The sequence below is a fragment of the Hyla sarda genome, chromosome 3 (assembly GCF_029499605.1).
Source record: "Hyla sarda isolate aHylSar1 chromosome 3, aHylSar1.hap1, whole genome shotgun sequence".
NCBI lineage: Eukaryota > Metazoa > Chordata > Amphibia > Anura > Hylidae > Hyla > Hyla sarda.
The window spans coordinates 299,899,094-299,922,184 of NC_079191.1; the positions used below are offsets into that span (position 1 = coordinate 299,899,094).

Here is a 23,091-nt window from a genome sequence, read left to right on the forward strand (position 1 = left end):
CTTCCGGACACTCCAACCTTGTACATTTACAGAAACCTGCGTGCCATAAACACTAGTCAATTTATAGACATTCTACAATCTTCACCATCACCAATCTCTTTTCTCTATCCTGCCCTAATCTAGCAGCCAAACATTATTATGACACCCTAAAGTCTACCCAGGATCAAATGGCACCCTCTAAAACACGAACCTCCCGACACAGACGGCAGCAACCCTGGCACACGCTAACAACCCGCTTTCTCAGGCGATGCTCTAGGTGTGCTGAACGTCTGTGGAGGAAAACTAAGACTTCTTCAGCCTATCTGCACTATAAATTCATGCTTAATTCCTATTACTCCGCTCTTCATCTCGCCAAACTAACATATTTTACCTCCCTCATCTCCTCTCTGTCTGACAACCCAAAACGCCTTTTTGACACGTTCAACTCTCTCCTTCGGCCTAAAGTACAGACCCCAATCACTGATCTCTGTGCTGAAGACCTGGCCAAATACTTCAAAACTAAAATCGATGACATTCGTGATGAAATCCTCTCCCAGTCCCCATAAAGTTCTGATCCAATTCCCAGCCACGTCTCCTCTTCATCACTCTCAGTTTTTGAGCCTGTAACGGAGGGTGAGGTTTCCAGGCTCCTCTCCTCCGCCCGCCCCACTACCTGATCTAGTGACCCCATGCCTTCACACCTCATCCAGTCTCTCTCTCCTGCTATTAGCTGTCACCTAACTAAAATCTTTAACTTCTCCCTCTCTTCTGGGGTTTTTCCCACCTCCTTCAAACACTATCATAACCCCACTATTGAAAATACCATCTCTGGACCCGTCCTGTGCAGCCAACTATCGACCCGTCTCAAATCTTCCCTTTATCTCCAAACTCCAGGAACGCTTGGTCTACTCCCGCCTTATCCGCTATCTCTCCGAGAACTCTCTCCTTGACCCCTTATAGTCTGGTTTCCACTCCCTTCACTCCACAGAAATGGCCCTAACTAAAGTCACTAACGATCTTCTGACGGCCAAATCAAATGGCAATTTCTCTTTACTGATTCTCTTGGACCTGTCTGTGGCTTTTGACACTGTGGATCACCAACTCCTCCTCAGTACTCTCCGCTCCATCGGTCTCGCCTGGTTTTCCTCCTATCTCTCTGGCCGCTTCTTTAGCGTCTCTTTTTCTGGCTCTACTTCTTCTCCTCTTCCCCTTGCTGTCGGGGTTCCCCAGGGATCGGTCCTGGATCCTCTACTCTTTTCACTCTACACATTCCCCATTGGAAAAACAATCAGTAGATTTGGTTTCCAGTACCACCTCTATGCTGATGACACCCGACTGTATACCTCTTCCTTCAACATCACCCCTGCACTCCTACAGAAAACCAGTGACTGTCTCTCTGCAGTCTCAGACATCATGTCCTCTTTATATCTGAAACTAAATTTTTCTAAAACAGAACTTCTTGTCTTTTCTCCATCAACTGATACTGTACCTAACCCTGACATTTCCATCTCGGTATGTGGTACTACCATAACTCCCGGGCAGCAGGCTCGCTGTCTTGGAGTTATACTTGACTCTGATCTGTCTTTCACTCCCCATATTCAGTCTCTTTCACTTTCTTCTCACCTGCATCTCAAAAACATTTCAAGAATCCGCCCGTTTCTCACTACTGAAACTGCTAAAACTCTCATTATTGCTTTGATTCACTCCCGCCTCGACTACTGTAACTCTTTACTAATAGGCCTTCCTTTCTCCAAACTCTCTCCTCTCCAGTCCATCCTTAACCCCTTCCCGACCTATGACATACCTGTACGTCATGGGTGGCAAGGTGTTCCCGACCCATGACATACAGGTACGTCATGAACATTACTGCCGCTACTCGCGGCATCCCGCAGCGCCCGGAAAGATGGTGGCTATCACTGATAGCCAGCCATCTTACCGTGCGACCCCCCCCCCAGCGATCGCTGCTATCAGTGTCCCTGACCCGTCCCCCGGCGTCACTTACCCGTCCGAGCGGTCCCAGCGTCCTCCATGCGGTCCCGGCTGCGCTGCGTCCCGGAGGTGAGTCTGCAGCAGCAGTGCGGCATCTTCATTGGCAGCAGTGAGATCACCGTAAAGCGATCTCACTGCTGCCTCTGGGAGTTTCAAAACTGCAACTCCCAGCATGCCCAGACAGCCTTTGGCTTTCTGGGCATGCTGGGAGTTGTAGTTTTGCAACATCTGGAGGCCCACAGTTTGGAGACCACTGTATAATGGTCTCCAATCTGTGCTCTTCCAGATGTTGCAAAACTACAAATCTCAGCATGCTCAGTCTGTTCAGGCATGCTGGGAGTTGTAGTTCTCTAACATCTGGAAGAGCACAGATTGGAGACCATTATACCATTATACAGTGGTCTCCAAACTGTGGACCTCCAGATGTTGCAAAACTACAACTCCCAGCATGCACAGACTGCCCAAGCATGCTGGAAGTTGTAGTTCGGCAACATCTGATCCTTCAGATATTGCCGAACTACAACTTCCAGCATGCCTGGGCAGTCTGGGCATGCTGGGAGTTGTAGTTTTGCAACAACTGGAGGCACACTAGTTGGGAAACATTGTCAATTGTTGCAAAACTATAACTCCCAGCATGCACTGACAGACCATGCATGCTGGGAGTTGTAGTTTTGCAACAGCTGAAGGCACACTGGTTTGGAAACACTAAGTTTGGTTGCAAAACACTTGAAAGTTTATTACTTAACTTAGTGTTTCCAAACCAGTGTTCCTCCAGCTGTTGCAAAACTACAACTCCCAGCATGCACGGACAGCCAAAGGGCATGCTCGGAGTTTGAAACAGCTGTTTGCCCCCTCCCCCCAATGTGAATGTACAGGGTACACTCACATGGGCGGAGGTTTATAGTGAGTGCTGCAAGTTTGAGATGGCGCAAACTTCCAGCGGCAAACTTGCTGTGAACCTCTGCCCATGTGACTGTACCCTAAAAACACTACACTACACTAACAATAACCTAAAATAAAAAGTAAAAAACACTACATATACACATACCCCTACACAGCCCCCCTCCCCCCAAAAAATGAAAAACGTCTGGTGCGCTACTGTTTCCAAAACAGAGCCTCCAGCTGTTGCAAAATAATAACTCCCAGTATTGCCGGACAGCTATTGACTGTCCAGGCATGCTGGGAGTTTTGCAACAGCTGGAGGCACCCCGTTTGGGAATCATTGGCATAGAATACCCCTATGTCCACCCCTATGCAAATCCCTAATTCAGGCCTCAAATGCGCATGGCGCTCGCTCATTTTGGAGCCCTGTCGTATTTCAGGGCAACAGTTTTGGGACACATATGGGGTATCGCCGTACTCGGGAGAAATTGCCTTACAAATTTTGGGGGGCTTTTTCTTCTTTAACCCCTTATGAAAAGGTGAAGTTGGGGTCTACACCAGCATGTTAGTGTAAAAAAATAAATTTTTTACACTGACATGCTGGTGTTGCCCTATACTTTTCATTTTCACAAGAGGTAAAAGGGAAAAAAGACCCCCAAAATTTGTAACGCAATTTCTCCCGACTACGGAGATACCCCATATGTGGGCGCAAAGTGCTGTGGGGGAGCACAACAAGGCCCAGAAGGGAGAGTGCGCCATGTACATTTGAGGCGATTTGCACAGGGGTGGCTGATTGTTACAGCAGTTCTGACAAACGCAAAACAATAAATATCCATATGTGACCCCATTTTGGAAACTACACCCCTCACGGAATGTAATAAGGTGAGCATTTACACCCCACTGGTGTATGACAGATTTTTGGAACAGTGGTCTGTGAAAATTAAAAATAAAATTTTTGATTTGCACAGTCCACCGTTTCAAATATCTGTCAAACGCCAGTGGGGTGTAAATGCTCACTGCACCCCTTATTACATTCCGTGAGGGGTGTAGTTTCCAAAATGGGGTCACATGTGGGGGGGGTCCACTGTTCTGGCACCATAGGGGCTTCCTAAATGGGACATGCCCCCCAAAAACCCTTTCAGAAAAACTCACTCTCCAAAATCCCATTGTCGCTCCTTCCCTTCTGAGCCCTCTACTGCGCCCGCCGAACACTTTACATATGCATATGAGGTATTTCCTTACTCGAGAGAAATTGGGTTACAAATTTTAGGGTGATTTCTCTCCTTTTACCCCTTGTAAAAATTCAAAAATTGGGTCTACAAGAAAATGCGAGTGTAAAAAATGAAGATTTAGAATTTTCTCCTTCACTTTGCTGCTATTCCTGTGAAACACCTAAAGGGTTAAAACACTTACTGAATGTCATTTTGAATACTTTGGGGGGGGTGCAGTTTTTATAATGGGGTCATTTATGGGGTATTTCTAATATGAAGACCCTTAAAATCCACTTCCAACCTGAACTGGGCCCTGAAAAATTACGATTTTGAAAATCTTGAGAAAAATTGGAAAATTGCTGCGGAACTTTGAAGCCCTCTGGTGCCCTCTAAAAGTAAAAACTTGTCAATTTTTTTATGCAAACACAAAGTAGACATATTGTATATGTGAATCAATATGTAATTTATTTGGAATATCCATTTTCCTTTCAAGCAGAGACTTTCAAAGTTAGAAAAATGCTAAATTTTCTAAATTTTCATGAAATTTTTAGATTTTTTACCAAGAAAGGATACAAATATCAGTGAAATTTTACCAATAACAAAGTAGAATATGTCACGAAAAAACTATCTCGGAATCAGAATGATAAGTAAAAGCATTCCAAAGTTATTAATGTTTAAAGTGACAGTGGTCAGATTTTCAAAAAATGCCCAGGTCATGAAGGTGAAAATGGGCTGGGTCATGAAGGGGTTAATGCCGCAGCCAGACTCCTCTTCCTCTCCAGCCGCTACACAGACGCCTCCTCCCTGTGCCAGTCACTACACTGGTTACCAATTCAGTCCAGAATACAGTACAAAATCCTCAGTCTCACACACAAAGCTCTCCACAATGCTGCACCTCCCTACATCTTCTCTCTCATCTCTGTCTACCATCCTACACGTTCTCTCCGATATGCTAATGACCTCACACTAACATCTTCCATAATGCGAACTTCTCACTCCCGTCTCCAAGACTTCACTCGTGCTGCACCGGTTCTCTGGAATGCTATCCCTCAATCCCTCAGACTCAACAACAACATCCATAGTTTCAAACATGGCCTAAAAACACATCTCTTTAGACAGGCCTATAACATTCTCTAATTGGCCTCAACATATCCTCAATATATCCCCACACCTCTTGTTTGAATAGTTAGTGTGTAATTTTATGTCTGATACTTGTCTTTGTTTGTACCCCATAATTGTAAGTGCTGCGGAATCTGTAGGCGCTATATAAATAAATAAATATTGCTTTCATTAGTGCAGGGCTCAAAACTGGAAGAAAACTCCTCGCACTGTCAGCTTGTGTCCCACCACTGTCAGTGAGGACAAGCTCCTCGCACTGTCAGCTTGTGTCCCACCACTGTCAGTGAGGACAAGCTGGGAATTGTAGCTTTGCTAATGCTAGGGGAGATGTGAGCAGACAGCATACTGAGGGAGGGGGCGGAGACCCGCAAAGTGAGGCCATGCCCCCTCCCTTTGAGAGGAATTCAGACTAGTGAGCTAAATTAAAAGTGTAATAAAAAAAATAAAAAAATAAAAAAATAAAGGTGCTAGACAAAAAAATGTTATGTATATGGTCAGGATTAGGTACTAAGTGATATATTTAAAAAGTTTTTTGTTGGATCTGACAGGTACGCCTTAAACATATTAATTTTCCTGCATGTAGTTATGTTTTTTTTACAGAAGACAAAATCAAACCTATATAAGTAGGGTATCATTTTAATGGTATGGACCAACAGAACAAAAAGGTGTGTAATTTTTACCAAAAAATTTACTGCGTAGAAACGGAAGCCTCCAAAATTTACAAAATTGAATTTTTTCTTCAATTTTGTCGCACAATGATTATTTTTTTTCGCTGAAGATTTTTGGAATGAATGATGTCATTACAAATTAGAATTGGTGGCGCAAAAAATAAGCCATCATATGGATTTTTAGGTGGAAAATTGAAAGGTTTATGATTTTTTAAAGATAAGCTGAAAAAGATAAAACTAGAGATGAGCGAATTTACAGTAAATTCGATTCGTCACGAACTTCTCGGCTTGGCAGTTGATGACTTTTCCTGCGTAAATTAGTTCATCCTTTAGGTGCTCCAGTGGGCTGGAAAAGGTGGATACATTCCTAGGAAAGAGTCTCCTAGGACTGTATCCACCTTTTCCAGCCCACGGGAGCACCTGAAAGCTGAACTAATTTATGCAGGAAAGGCATCAACTGCTGAGCCGAGAAGTTCGTGACGAATCGAATTTACTGTAAGTTCGCTCATCTCTAGATAAAACTGAAAAACGCTTAGTCCTGAATGTGTTAAGGGCATTTTTGCATTCTAGTTTTTTACTCCTCTCCTAAGAACCAGAACTTTTTGTGGGCTTGTTTTTTGTGTGACCAATTGTACTTTGTATTGACATTTGTATTTAATCATAAACTTATTTTGCAAAAAAAAAAAAAAAGTATGTTTAAAATCGTTCTCTGCTGACCACTACAACTTATTTATAATGCAACATCCTCACAGGCCATCCAAACAGAAAACCACCTGGCAGCAAAAAGTATGGGAGACCACAGGGAGGAGGCAGCCTCCTCCCTGTGGTCTCCCATACTTTTTGCAGCCGGGTGGATTTCTGTTTGGATTGCCTGTGAGGATGTTGCATTATGCACTGAGCCATCCCTCCGTACTGTTTCAATATATTGTTTCAGGCCAGCATTGTATGATTATTACATTATTACAATGTGGCTCTGCTATTTTTTATTATATACACCATCGCTTTTAGTCAACATGTATTTAATCTGTACTGTATATATTTGTTACATTTTTAAAATTGAGTGTCTATGTTTCATGCTGCTACATTGTTTTATGTTGGTACATTCCCAGTGGATTTATATATCCAGGTTTTCTTATCAGCCCGCGATTCGCTGGCTTTTTTCCATATATATTGATGTTTTATAGCACTTTTAGATCATTGGACCTGATGAAGAGGGTGTATTGCCCCTCGTAACGCGAAGTCCCTCTATTAAAATCCTTGATTTATTATTTTACCTGTCCGCTATCGCTTCTTGCTGACTGAGGCTATACACACCTCTCCCGGCTACTGCCAGCAACCACCGAGTGAGCGCCGCTACGAGGATCTTTACTCCTGCTTCCACGGGAAAACTCAAGCTATCCAGCACCGGTCAGAGACCACTTCCGACACGGGATTACCTCCGGCAACTCCCGGTTTTCTACCCTGCAATTGGGTGACACATGCTACAAGGTGTTGTACTCTGCGTACAACACCATCAGGTGAGCACCGCTCTATTTGCAATACGGCATCGATTGCCATCAGAATAACGGCACAGGTTGCGCTCCCCGTCTGTCTCTCCCTCCCCTTTTTTCTATTACATGTGCAACATATAGAGAGACACATGTTAGGGCAGCAATCCCTAACTTATGACTCTCCAGCTGTTACAATACTACAACTCCCAGCATGTCCTCACTGTCAGGGCATGCTGGGAGTTGTAGTTTTGTACCATATAGACATATGTTAGGGCAGTGTGTTTTCTAGGGGTTAAACCATGTGCCTTGCCAAACAGTGCTGTGGTTAGTCATGGCCCGTGCCTGGCAGTGACTTGCGACAATATAGGGGGTTTGCGACTTTTTCAAATAATAAATTCGGGACCACTGCATCTGTAAACAGAGATTTTACTGTCCAAAGTGTTTTCTCACAAAATAATTTGCAAGCCACGTGTGTGCAATTTTTTTTGTGCAAACCCACACAAAAAAAAAAAACTCCTTTGATAAAATTACACCCATTCAAATTCTGTTAAAAGCAGCTTAGGCAGGATAGTTGCCCCATAATCACACACCAAAAAAAAATATAGAAAAATAAATCTACCATCAGAAAATGAAAACAGATAAATAATAATCAGTAGCTGGTCTCCATTAATGCACTGTGATTAATGATTGAAGGGATACTCAGGAGAAAAACTTTTTTTTTTAAATCAACTGGTGCCAGAAAGTTAAACAGATTTGTAAATTCCTTCTATTAAAAAATCTTAATCCTTCCTGTACCTATTAGCTGCTGAATACTACAGCGTAAATTATTTTCTTTTTGTAACACAGAGCTGTCTGCTGACATCATGAGCACAGTGCTCTCTGCTGACATCTCTGTCCATTTTAGGAACGGTCCAGAACAGCATATGTTTGCTATGGGGATTTCCTTTTACTCTAGACAGTTCCTAAAATGGACAGAGATGTCAGCAGAGAGCACTGTGATCATGATGTCAGCAGACAGCTCAAACAGAAAACAATTTCCACTGTAGTATTCAGCAGCTAATAAGTACAGGAAGGATTAATATTTTTTAATTGAAGTAATTAACTTTCTGGCACCAGTTTATTTAAAAAAAAGTTTTTCTCCTGAGTACCCCTTTAAGGCAAGATAGCGAGAGGGGGAAGGCAACTTACCTCTGTCCTGAGACCCACAGCATTATTTTGCTGCACACTTTATTCTTACTTTCAAAAACTTCTTTACACGTGAAAGCCAAGTGTTGCCAATTTCCAGGGTGTAAGATATTGTCATGTGTTTCAACTTGTGCCAAGGACGTCCATTTATATTCATCACTTGAACTCGAGCATAGCCTGTAAAAATATAAATTTATCTGTAAGAAAAAATCAAGTTGTGCTTTTTCTAAAAAAACAAGTCTAAAGTATCTCCATAATGAGCTATAAGTGGGGTGCTTATAATGATTTTTGTTTAGGTCACATGCATATTCTACATATTATGCTCACACTGATATTTTCCTGTACATGTACAGTATCTCACAAATTAGTACACCCCTAATATTCTTGTAAAACCTTAATTATTCACAGCGGAGGGACCACGCGGTCAGAGATCTTAAACACCAGTATTTTGCTTTTATTCTGTTGTTCCTTTTTCGCACATGGGGTAAAGGTGCATCTCTGGCTAGCCCGATCAAAGTGTTTGAGATTTTGGACAGAGAGCCATTCAATTATTTATGTTTCCAATAGATCCATTATATCAGATAAAATATATTAGAAAAGACAAAGTGACGTCATTGCGCCGCGCCGTACAGTGCATAGGACGCACACCGGAGGCCTGAAGCAGCGCAGACCCGACCCCGGCAACAGGTCATTATACAACCAGGGATGGGGGAGGCAACGGGGCAGCAGCGCCGGCAATGGGTGCCGCTGCCCCTTCTCTCCAGCTGTCTCTAGGCGCCGCTGCCCCATTGCCAGGGGCACCGATAGCCAGGGGGGAGAGAACTGTCAGCGGCACCGATAGCCAAGGGGAGAGAAGGGCCAGCAGCAGGGCTCTAGACCCCAGGACAGGCAGGGGCAGAGAAGCCGGCAGCGACGGCAGGTCTCTGCACATGCAAAGCCGCGGCAGTTCATTGATTTAAAGTGCCAGCTTTAAATCATTGAACTGCAGCGGCTTAACAGCGTATAACATGCAGGTAGACTTTAGGCTAAAAATGTTAGCCTAAAAAGTGCGTGTTATACGCCGATAAACACTGTGATCTACATAGGGCAACATTTATCATGGTGTTTACTGCATTTTTTTCTTTTTGCTTACTATGGGTGCACAAAAAGTCACATGTGCACTTAAGCACTTTTTAAAACCACCTTTGTGAGTACACCTAAAAGGTGCAAAGAACCCTACCTAAGCAACGTTCAGTTTTCACTTTGCAGTGGTCGGGAATTTATGATGTTCGAATGTCACGTGTAGGCAAAATTAAAAAAAAAAGTCGCAAATCCCCTTCAAAAAGTCGCAAGTCAAAGCCAGGTCAGACCTGGCTTACAAAAATGCCTTTTGACAATTTTCTAAAAGTTGCAGCTGCAACTATCTGAGAAAAGTGTTAAATGCCAAGCCAACGGCCAGCTAGCTGCTGCATGACCACAACTCCCAGCATTCCCTTACAGTAAGGATGGGTGGGGCACCAGGCAGTGGAGCTGGTCGGCTCCCAAGAATATGAAATATTGCCCTCCTGGAGCCATGATTGGACATAGTTTCATATTTCTGTGAGCTGGCCAGCCAGAGTGCTATTCAACCCGTGTCCCCGGATTGCATTTTTTAACTACAGGGTGCCACCAGCTGTTGCTAAACTGGAGTCTTGGTGGTGTTAAGTTACAACTCACACCATTCCTAGACAGCCAAAAGCAGCCAAAGATTACGTTGATGACCTGCATTTTTTTTTTGTTTAATATTAATAAAATGGTTAACGAGGGCTTGGGGAGAGTTTTTTTTTTACTTCACAAGCTTAGACGGAACCCATTAATAAGTTTGGGCTTAGTATAAGCTAGCTAGCGCTAACCCCCAATTATTACCCTGGTACCCACAGCCACAGGTGTGCCAGGAAGAGCCAGTACCAACAGGCCTGGAGCGTCAAAAATGGTGCTTCTGGGCCTAGGCGCAAACAGGCTGGTGTTATTTGGGTTGGGAGGGACAGTAGCAATCATCCTCGCCCACCCTAGTAACATCAGGCTGTTAAAGCGTACCTCTCATCAAATAAACTTTTGATATATTTTAGATTAATGAATGTTGAATAACTTTCCAATAGCATGTTAATGAAAATTATGCTTCTTTCTATTGTATTTTTCCCGATCAGTCCTGTCAGCAAGCATTTCTGACTGATGCTGGAGTCCTAAACACTCAGAGCTGCCAGCCTGCTTTGTTCACAGCCAAACAGGCTGTGAACAAAGCAGGCTGGCAGCTCTGAGTGTTCTCCTTTGTGACGCAGCTCGTAGTGTTTAGGACTCCAGCATGAGTCTGAAACGCTTGCTGCCAGGACTGGTAGGGAGACCCCTAGTGGTCATTTCTTCAAAGTGAAAAATGAAATAGAAAGAAGCATTTTTTTAAATAACATGCATATGTAAAGTTATTCTGCATACATTAATCTATACTATATCAAAATTTTTTTTGATGAGAGGTACCCTTTAATGCTTAGTTGGTATCTGGTTGAGAATAAAAATAGGGGGAACCACACACTATTTTAATGCAAAAACCATGTGTGGTTAGCCAACAGGCAAAGGAGGACATGATAAACATAACGTTTAAAGGGTTAAAGTTCCAGAGGGGAAAGTTTCTAATAAAGTCTAACACAAGAAATAGGGCACAACCTGTGAATAGATATGGGGAGGGGAATGTGATGGGAACAAAGGTAGGAAATTATTATTTTACCGAGTAGTAGATGTAGTTGGTAAAGCAACATTACGTAAATTTTAACATGTTTGGGATAAACTCTTATGTATCCTAGAATAGAATTAAAAATTAAATGCAGGGTGGGCCATTTATATGGATACACCTTAATAAAATGGGAATGGTTGGTGATATTAACTTGTTTGTGGCACATTAGTATATGTGAGGGGGGAAACTTTTCAAGATGTGTGGTGACCATGGCGGCCATTTTGAAGTCGGCCATCCAACAGTTTTTTCAATAGGAAGAGGGTCATGTGACACATCAAACTTATTGGGAATTTCTCAAGAAAAACAATGATGTGCTATGTTTTAACATAGCTTTATTCTTTCATGAGTTATTTACAAGTTTCTGAACACTTATAAAATGTGTTCAATGTGCTGCCCATTGTGTTGGATTGTCAATGTAACCCTCTTCTCCCACTCTTCACACACTGATAGCAACACCGCAGGAGAAATGCAAGCACAGGCTTCCAGTATCCGTAGTTTCAGGTGCTGCACATCTCGTAACTTCACAGCATAGACAATTGCCTTCAGATGACCCCAAAGATAAAAGTCTAAGGGGGTCAGATCGGGAGACCTTGGGGGCCATTTAACTGGCCCACGACGACCAATCCACTTTCTAGGAAACTGTTAATCTAGGAATGCTCAGACCTGACACCCATAATGTGGTGGTGCACATTCTTGTTGGAAAAACTCTGGGAATGTGCCAGCTTCAGTGCATAAAGAGGGAAACACATCATCATGCAGCAATTTAGCATATCCAGTAGCGTTGAAGTTTCCATTGATGAAGAATGGCCCCACTATCTTTGTACCCCATATTCCACACCATACCATCACCATTGTGTTCCAAAAGTCTTGGAGGGATCTATCAAATGTGGGTTAGTGTCAGACCAATAGTGGTGGTTTTGTTTGTTAACTTCACCATTCACATAAAAGTTTGCCTCATCACTGAACAAAATCTTCTGCGTAAACTGAGGGCCCTGTTCCAATTTTTGTTTTGACCATTCTGCAGCACCTGAAACTACGGATACTGGAAGCCGGTGCTAGCATTTCTCCTGCGGTGTTGCTATCAGTGTGTGAAGAGTGGGAGAAGAGGGTTGCATTGACAATCCAACACAATGTGCAGCACAATGAACACATTTTATAAGTGGTCAGAAACTTGTAAATAACTCATGAAAGAATAAAGTTACGTTAAAACCAAGCACATCATTGATATTCTTGTGAAATTCCCAAAATGGCCGACTACAAAATGGCCGTCAAGGTCACCACCCATCTGGAAAAGTTTCCCTCCTCACATATACTAATGTGCCACAAACAGGAAGTTAATATCACCAACCATTCCCATTTTATTAAGGTGTATCCATATATCCATGTCTCTTTTTGGCGACTATCTTATACATCTTTAATGGGTATAAAGGTGTTCGAAAAAATGATGTGGGGGGGATAGAAAGACTGAGAAAGTTCAAAAGTGTTTGACAGTAGCTAACCATCCTCTCCCAATTAAAAACACATGTATACTGAACAATCTGAAGATCTAGCTGCTGACGAATGAGCGTTCAGCCAACAGCTATCTAAGGCATATGGCCCATCCTAAGGGTACGTTCACACGAGCGGATTTACAGCATATTTTACGCTGCAGATCCGCTGGTGAAGGTCCGCTCTATGCTGTCTTTATATGTGCCTGCTGCAGACTCTCTGCAGCGATGTGCACGGCGTACTCGCACATCGCGGCCACTCTCCCTGCTCTGAGCTAGGCAGAGAGCTCCCGTGATGTGCGAGTATACTGCGACTCTACCATCGCAGTGTGACTGCTCGTAGTGGCGTATTGCCGCTACGAACAGGCACATGTAAAGACAGCATAGAGCGGGCCTTCACCAGCGGATCGCAAAATATGCTGCGAAAATCTGCTTGTGTGAACGCACCCTCAAGACGACCTGACCTGACGCCACTCTGAAGAAAACTAAACAAAAAACAAGCAGCAGTAAACTCTATACAGTGGTCCGTCAAGTTACTGCCCATGTAGAGGACAGGAGCTTCTTCTTCAGGGTCCTGTACAGTGCACGCAATGTCCTTAAAAAGTAAAATGGAGCCACCCTTACTTGGTGTCCAAAAGGAGCAGCTAGCTGTGGCATAGGTTAAGAGTATAGAAAATCGCTGGAACCCTCCGCGGAAGATTAATAGCGGATCTTTGGGGCGGACACAGTTTGGAAAATAAAAACTGGTTTATTGGACAAAGAGTTTTGAGAGCTTGGGCCCCCTTTGTCAAAAGACTTGACAAAGGGGGCACAAGCTCCCAAAACGCATCATCCAATAAACCAGTTTCTATTTTCCAAACTGTGTCTGCGGTTATGTCCGTAGTACCCACATTGTGTGCCCCAAAGATCTGCTATTAATCTTCCGCAGAGGGTTCCAGCAATTTTCTACAGTCAGTGTCCGTTGCCTATACAGACTCTGGTCGGTGGCAGCCTCCGAAAACTAGTCACAGAACGCTATAAGGCGTTTTGCTCTTAGTTCAACAACAGAAGGTAAGCAATATGCTCTTGCTTAAAAATCATCTGCCCCATCTGAGGAGAATTGCACTTGGCAGTGCCTTGTTGTGTTAGTTTTTTTTTCTATTTCCATAGGTTTAGAGTAGTACAGGTCATGTAATACCTCCCTGTACTGTTGGGAAGTGTTACCAGACAGGAATTCAGTGCATACGCTTCAGTAACACAGGTGTTTTCCCAGTGAATGCCCATTCTAATTGGTCAGTTCTTCCAGTCATTGACATGTTTTGCAGATCTGGACTGTCCATAGCCTTGTATGTTGAGTATGGTTTCAAGTTACAATGGTCCAGAAAAGACCATTGTTAAGACCCATTTGGGCTTTAAGGACAATTTTATTTTCACGTTTTCGTTTTTTCCTCCTCGCCTTCAAAAAAAAAAAAATCATAACTTTTATATTTTCCTCCACAGACTAGTAATGATGGCTTGTTTTTTGCGCGACCAGTTGTTCGTTGTAATGCAATCACTTACTTTACCATAAAATTTGAATACAATTTTTATAAAAAATTTTTGGGAATAAAATGTTCTAAAAAAGAAGCTATTTTAGATTTTTTTTTTTTAGGTTCACGCTGTTCACCGTACGGTATCAATTTTATTTTAATAGTTCGGATATTTATGCGGCGATACCAAATATGTATATAAAAAATTTTTTACACTTTTTGGGGTTGAAATAGGGAAAATGGGACAATTTATGTTTTTATTGGGGGAGTTTTTTTTTCACTTTTTTACTCTTTACTTTTCTTTTTACACTTGAATAGTCCCCATAGGGGACTATTTATAGCAAACATTCGATTGGATGATCGGATCACCGCGGCAGCGCTTTGGGCGATCCGATCATCTATTTTAGTAGTGCTGGGGGGTATACCGGTTCATACCAAATTTTTTGTCCTGCACGATATGAATTATTCCCAAACCGCAATACCGGTTGTGCCCCTCAGGTATGAATTCTCAACCCAGCGCTGCGCTGTCCCCACATCGGGGAACTAATCATATGTGACCCGCAAGCGCTTTTATGCTTCTTCCCCCCCCAATTAATTATCAGCCCAGCGCTGCACTGTCCCCATCGGGTAACTAATCACATGTCACCCGCAAGCGCTGCCCTTCTAGTCCTCTTTTTTGTTGCAGGCCGCCGGCGCTGGAACTCTACACTGTACGCTGCATCCCTATGCCCGGGCTGCAAAACATAAACAAAATTAACTTTAACTCACTTTCCCCCTGTTGGAGAGCCTCAGCCTATCATCAGCCACAGCGATGTCCCGCCTCGGCCGGTGATACGTTGAGCGCACTGTCATGTAAGAAGCCGGCTTCTTACATGACAGCATGCTCAACCTATCACCGGCTAAAACGGAACACCGCTGCGGCCGCTGATAGGCTGACTGCCCTCCGACATTCCCGTCCCCAGGAAGCAGGTGCGGCCGGTAATGGGAGATGAGAAAGTTTATTTTGTTTATCTTTTGTAGCCCGGGCATAGGGATACAGTGTACAGTATAGAGTTCCAGCGCCGGCAGCCTGCAACAAACAGGAGGACTAGGAGGGCAGCACTTGTGGATGACGTGATTAGTTCCCCGATGGGAACAGTGCAGCGCTTGGCTGATAATATATTTGGGTGGGGGGGGGAGGAGAACAGCGCTCATGGGTCACATGATTTGGGGGGGGGGGGGGGGGGGGGAAAGAGAAATACCGTTCTATACCACCCAGCGATGCTGCAGATGCCGTGATCTGTATTGATCAAGGCATCTGAGGGGTTAATGGCGGACATCCGCGCGATCGCGGATGTCTGCCATTAACGGTGGGTCCCTGGCTGCTATCAGCAGCCGGGACCTGCCGCGCATGACGCGAGCATCGCTCCGATGCTCACGGTTATGCATAGGATGTAAATGTAAGTCCTGGTGCGTTAAGTACCAGCTCAACAGGACATACATTTATGTCCGGCGTAGTTAAGAAGTTAATTGGTCAGTACATCTGGGAGAAATTCAGTCCAAACCTCCCAACAAAATAGCTTCAACCATGTTATGTTGGCGGTTTCCTCCCATTAACTGAACACAACAAAATATATTGCGCTCAAAGTATACAGGAGTGTTCAGAGAGTTCCACAGAAATACACTGCTCAAAAAATAAAGGAAACACTTAAACACAATGTAACTCCAAGTCAATCACACTTCTGTGAAATCACACTGTCCACTCAGGAAGCAACACTGATTGACAATCAATTTCACATGCTGTTGTGCAAATGGAACAGACAACAGGTGGAAATTGTAGGCAATTAGCAAGACACACCCAATACAGGGGTGGTTCTGCAGGTGGTGACCACAGACCACTTATCTGTTCCTATGCTTCTTGGCTGATGTTTTAGTCACTTTTGAATGCTGGCGGTCCTTTCACTCTAGTGGTAGCATGAGACTGAGTATACAACCCCCACAAGTTGCTCAGGTAGTGCAGGATGGCGCGTCAATGAGAGCTGTGGCAAGAAGGTTTGCTCTTTCTGTCAGCGTAGTGTCTAGAGCATGGAGGCGCTACCAGGAGAAAGGCCAGTACATCAGGAGACATGGAGGCGGCCGTAGGAGGGCAACAACCCAGCAGCAGGACCGCTACCTCCACCTTTGTGCAAGGAGGAGAAGGAGCACTGCCAGAGCCCTGCAAAACTACCTCCAGCAGGCCACAAATGTGCATGTGTCCTAATGGTCAGAAACAGACTTCATGAGGGTGGTATGAGGGCCCAACGTCCACAGGTGGAGGCTGTGCTTATAGCCCAACACCATGCAGGACGTTTGGAATTTGCCAGAGAACACAAAAATTTTAAAATTCGCCACTGGCGCCCTGTGCTCTTCACAGATGAAAGCAGGTTCACACTGAGCACATGTGACAGTCTGGAGATGCAGTTAAGAACATTCTGTTGCCTGCAACATCCTCCAGCATGACCGGTTTGGTGGTGGGTCAGTAATGGTGTGGGGTGGCATTTCTTTGGGGGGGGCGCACAGCCCTCCATGTGCTTGCCAGACGTAGCCTGACTGCCATTAGGTACCAAGATGAGATCCTCAGACCCCTTGTGAGACGATATGCTGGTGCGGTTGGCCATGGGTTCCTCCTAATGCCAGACAATGCTAGACCTGATGTGGCTGGAGTGTGTTAGCAGTTCCTGCAAGAGGAAGGCATTGATGCTATGGGCTGTCCCGCCCCCGTCCCCCAGACCTGAATCTGATTGAGCATATCTGGGACATCATGTCTAGCTCCATCCACCAATGCCATGTTGCACCACAGACTGTCCAGGACCATCCTCATCAGGAGCATGCCCAGGCGTTGTAGGGAGGTCATACGGGCACCTGGAGACCACACACACTACTGAGCCTCATTTTGACTTGTTTAAAGGACTCCAGACCTCCATGGGTAGATAAATTTGATTTCCATTGATAATTTTGGTGTGATTTTGTTGTCAGCACATTCAACTATGTAAAGATTAATTCATTCAGATCTAGGATGTGTTAGTGTTCCCTTTATTTTTTTGAGCAGTGTAATAACCGAAAGGGTTAAGTGAGTTGTACAGCAGAGGAAATAACCTGTGCGAATTGTCAAAAAGTATAATAAAGCAACCAACTAATAGAATGTTATTAACAATACTGCACAGATCTCACTGCCTTGCAGCCTTGATGTTTCATCACACTCTCTGAATGCATTCTGTTCCCCCCACCCCCCTCCCATCCTTTCTGCTCATGGAGAGCCCAGTAATGTGAAGGGGGAGCTTATATTACTGTTCATTAAATTTAAAGACAGAAGAAAGTCTTAGTAGTGAACCGGTTCTTGTGGAAAGGACTGTGACTGTCTTATCTGAGAAACGCTTCCTGCAGGCTTGAACTCTTGCTTTCAAAGAGTGTTTCGGGACTTCATAGCTATAAGCCAGACAGTTGTTTTATTATACTTTTTATCAGCATACATAGGTTTCTTCTTTCAATGGACAACCATTTTAAAAATACCCTATGATTATGTGGACCACTAGCATAAAACATAACCTTTATTCCAATAAAAATAAGTTAACTTTGAGATACAAGTTTGAGTGAAACATTTTAATATACTAGCCACTACTATGTCTATACTTAAAAATTAGCTTATAAATAGAATTAATTTAGAGATGCAATTTAAATTACTGCAGTTTTATAAAAATAAAAGTAACAAAGTTTCAACATTTCAAAAAGACAATAGATTACCTAAATGTAAAACGGCCTGATACCATATTAAACCAGATTTGCATCATCAGCACTTTAGAGCCCAGAGAAAGCACATGTATGCAGCCATCATCTAAAAGTCTGTCACAAGTGAAATAATCTGCTCCAACAGTCTTGTCTGCTACTGAAAGAAAACACAAAAGTAAATCATTAAAATCCTAGTGTACTTTTGGTTTCAGGTAACTTTTTAAGATAAGCAATTGTGTGTACGAGGAACAGCACCATTTCCAGCCATTATATATTTGTATATGGCAATTCAATAAGATGTGTGCTCTGCAGGCTTAATCTTTAATTTTCAGTTGTCCCTGAGCCTGTGGATGGAGACTAACATCTATGATTTCTCCTGTAAATTGCAAGAAAAACACAAAAAAGAGGGGATTCTTCTTTTCTATCTGTTTATAGAATACCATAAGCAACAGTAGGACATTATAGAACGCTGCTCAGCAGTCTTAGTCTTTGTTTTCTTCTGGCACCCTTAACTTATTCTCTCCAGTATCTCCCCTCTCACGCACCTACCTCATCTTCCTTCTATAAATAGCCAGACACTAAAAAGCACTAAAAACATGCTACTTTATGCATTCGTTTCACACATTCTTCTGTGATGCTACTACAAGCATGAATTATACATATCTTCCGTGCTATAAATTTAAACTAACACAATAGTGAGCAAGACCGTTCATAATATATCTCAGATAACTATTTTAAGTCCCCATTGAGCATAAGAGAGAAAGCGATTTTCCAGTAATAAAGTGTAATAAAGACAAGAATTGCCAACTCTTATTTTCTAGTTGTAAACTTTTAAGTGTTACTACAGTGACGTGATCCACATACTTTCTACAGTTCCAGAGGAAGTAGCACGCATCAGGCAGTTGGGTTGCCGAGGCAACAGTACGAGTTGCTGACTGCGTCTCTCCACACTGAACTTTGTAGAGCACATAAGATCACGTCACTGGAATGACACAAAGAAAATGCTTCAATATTGCTGTTATATACTTGATATGGTGGCCCTTTTGTGTTTTTCTATTCTTGTCCAAAACAACAAATTTGTCTGGTGCTGGCTATCACACATGCTCAAAAGTTGAGTACCACCATTGGCATTTACTTTGGCATTGCAAACATTAGGTTGGCTTTCCAAAAGAAAATAGTACAACAGTGTGCACGATAAGAAGCATCTAAAAACAGGAAGGCTAGATTCATACCAGATTTACTCTGTACATCCGGTGTATAAATTTGAAACCTGTCAAAAAAGATGCCGATGTATACTGCTCTATACGGACAATGAGCCAACTTATTTTAATGGGGCGATCATAGTTAACAAGTGACATGTTTAGTCCACATTTTATACATTTTTTTCAGATTTTTTAGTAGTTAAAAATAAATGGGAGCTCAACATAAAATGGGTAACAGTCCTACTAGGCTAGGGGTGAGAGATAAGAGAAAGAAAAGAAGAAAAAATGCAATGAGTAATAAAATAAAAAAGTAATAAAGAAAAGAAGAGAAGAGAGAGTTTCCAAATTAAAACAGCATTTATTTAAATACACTTAGTAAAGTGAGTTCCTTAGCAGGGCCCTTGCTTTGGACTATTCATGAGATATAAAATATAATATATAGATATACTATGAAAACTGTACTGAAGGTATACATATATATATATATATATATATATATACACACACACACACACACAACACTGGATAATAATACCCCTATTAAATATAATTAGAACTGGACAGGATATAAGAAAGTCTTTGCGCTACATTAGGCGCTACAAAAGCTGCAAATATGGCTATTTCCTCCGCAACTGGAGATGGATTGTGTAATGTCAATAACTTGGCAGGCACAGCACCGAGCCGAAAGTTAGCAGTAGATAATATTTGGTTGCAGCTTTTTGCAGCGCTGCATGGCCCCCGTTTGGAGCCCACTCTACCCTGACTGCCCAGGGCTACAGTATGAGTGGCTTCAAACTCAGCAGGGGTTGTAGCTGATTGTCCACTGTTAGTTTTTGTAATCTTTCTTTTTTAATTTCTTGTATTACTCTTTGCATTTTTTCTTCTGTACTTTCTCTGATTTTTGAAGTACACTAAAATCAGCAATTCTGGTGTTTGGGATTTTTTTTTATGTTTGTCCAATAGACCGTGCGCCTTTATTAATATTACATTTTCGCATGCATCATCAACAAATTTTTTTATTAACATTTATTCATTTGAAAAATGGATCAGAACGATGACTAGATGTTTAATTAGGGGAGGTGCTAATTTTTATATTTAGTAACTTTTATATTATTTAATATACACTTTTTAAGTTTCCATACCGGTCTATTAAAAATAATAATTAGATTGCTTGTACTGTACTGTGCTAAGCCGTAGTATAAAACTGATCAGTACTATCAGTGCTCTACTTGTACAGTCTGTCTAAACACACTATCAGTACAGCAATGATTGATGGCACAGAGTTAAGCAGAAGCCCTTAGGCCATTGTAATTGATCAAAACTGCCACACTGTCCAGCAGAGGTCCCAATCAGCCCCCCATCATAAAAAGAAGGTAAATGGGCGTTCCCTGTCATCTAAGGATTAAACTGAATAGGCCTGCTGTACACTATAATAATTCTATTTGACAGGGTGCCAAATGTACAGGGCACATGTGCTATGAACCTAGCCATTTTTTTTTCAATGATAATATATGAAATGTGTTACTATTTAAAAGGGCTTGTCCCATCTCGCTGTTTCACTTTTTCGGCCACTTCCTGTCTGTTTGCAGCCACAAGAGGTGGCTGGCACATGCGGAAGCAGCCGAAGCGAGGAAGTTACACTTTAATATTAAAATTATGGGACAACCTCTTTTAACGACTCTCACTGAAAACTTAAGCTGTGTAAAATTCCCTTTAATCTGCAGGTCAACAGCACTGCTTATTTTAAATTTTGAAAAAAACAACAACATTTTCTTAAACATTAGATATCTACCTGTACTTTGTGCTTGAAAAGGAAACTTATTTTTTTTCTTTCCTTGCTTTACTCTCACCAAGGTATCCAAATCTTGATTGCACTCGAGCTTCAACCATAGGGAAAGACTGAATCCATCGGACATATGAGGCCAACAATTTTGGCCAACTAAATGTAAATGAATGGGTGCAATGTGCCACGGAGAGAGCGAATTTTCACAATGGACATCTTTATTTTGCCAAGTTTTCGTTTTTCTACAGAATCCTGATATTTTTGAACTTGTGAAACCAGGAGATTTTTGTGCAACACCACTTGCTCCAACCAAGTTCTGTTGCAGAGGAAAGGTCAGATGTTTCAGAGGTATCATGCCATTGCTGGCCTCAGTTATCTTGAGAATTCCTTTTATAAGCAATTCCTAAAACAGTAAAATCTTATTTATGCAATATTCTGTTTGCCAATGTATTTAGAAAGTTCAAATTAGCAATACATCAACATTATTACTTATCTGAATGTGTATATTATATAAGAGAAGTTAGGAGTAGCCGTATTAGTCCAGTGATGCAAAAAAGCAAAATCATCTGTAGTTGCAGTATCTTGTAATACCTTTTTTGTTGGACTAACAAGATTTTGTAGAGATAAGCTTTCGGGATTCCTCCCTTTATCAAGTCATAAGCATTTCTATAAGACTCATATATAAGAATCATAATATTTATGCAAAAATGGTAACTGCTATACTTGCACAAGTGTCTCAATGTGACAGTATTACCAACAAATTACACATTAGATTGTTACTAATAAAAGGGAAGTTCATTGATATTATATCCTTGGAAACCCTGCTAAAACGGTTTGATGGTAGGACTATTTCCAAGGGATACTTACATCAGGCAAAGTATTTTCCAAAAAACACCGTAAGAGGAGAGCTAGATCATCTGAATTTATGCTGTGACTCATCAATGTAACCAAAATGTCTATCAACACTTCATGACATTCTGAAAGGAAGGAACATATTTGCATTATACAAGCATCATCTATTAATACACTAGCTAGGCAAAGATTAAGACAGGTTGTATTATAAGAGGTAAAAAAATAAAAAAACACAAAAACTTTGGGTCAACAAAAAATAAAAAAAGAATTAAAAGAATAGACACACTGAAAGCATAGCACTTCTAAACTTAACCTAAATGCCTTGTACTTAGGTTAAACCCCTGTGCTTTACAAGCTTTTCCGTAGCACCCTTAAGCACTTGAGCTAAAGACAGAACACATATGAAAAATGCCAGACACACATTTGCATTATCACATTGAGCCCTATACTTCACTACTTTCAGCTAAACACTGTCTGCAAAAAAAATAAAAAAATAAAAAATTGGATAAAATGCTTGGAAAAACGGTGTGGAAGACCCCCTAAAAGCTTCAAAGACATTATAGTAATTTAACCTAAAAGGGTGGAAACAATATTACTAAACAAACTCATAACTTTTAATTCTTAAGGACCAAGACTATATTGACTTTAACCCCTTAAGGACCGACCCATTTTTTTACCTCTATGACCAGGCTTTTTTTTTTAAATTTAATATTTATCTCTTTAAATGGTAATAACTTTAGAACACTTTTTTCTGAGCAGAGCGGTTCTGAGATTGTTTTTTTGTGACATATTATACTTTATATAACTGGTACATTTTTGTTGACACATGAAGCATTTTATGTCAAAAACTTTTTGGCTTTTTTTATGGTGTACACTGTGCGGTAAAAGTGATGTTATATTTATTCTGTGGGTCAGTATGATTATAGCGATACCCATTTTATATAGCTTTCTATGTTTTTCCTTTTCTGAGCAAAATTATTTTTCTGCCGTTCATTTTCCAACATCTGTAACTTTTTAATTTTTTGTGCGACGCCATTGAGTAAAGGCTTATTTTTTGCTGGATGAGCTCTACTTTTTTTATTGATATCATTTTTGTGCTAACTTTTTATCTTTTTTATTCCGCTATTTGTACCAAAATTGGTGAATTTTGCGCTTCTTTTGAATTGTTTTTTTACAGCGTTGATCGTGCGGGATAATTTACATTATAATTTTATAGTACACGTCATTACGGATGTGGCAATATCTATTA

General features: G+C 41.8%; 1 protein-coding gene across 4 annotated transcripts in view; it reads right to left on the reverse strand.

The window, feature by feature from the left end:
- Positions 1-23,091, reverse strand: part of LYST (lysosomal trafficking regulator) — a 1,083,863-nt gene that overhangs the window by 782,164 nt on the left and 278,608 nt on the right. For all 4 annotated transcript variants that reach the window (XM_056566940.1, XM_056566939.1, XM_056566938.1 and 1 more), the window contains exons 10-13: positions 21,858-21,967; positions 21,000-21,393; positions 18,021-18,162; positions 8,527-8,700 (exon numbers count right to left, since the gene is read on the reverse strand). In XM_056566940.1, coding sequence (XP_056422915.1) covers positions 8,527-8,700; positions 18,021-18,162; positions 21,000-21,393; positions 21,858-21,967 — 820 coding nt within the window. The remainder of the gene's footprint in view (positions 1-8,526; positions 8,701-18,020; positions 18,163-20,999; positions 21,394-21,857; positions 21,968-23,091) is intronic.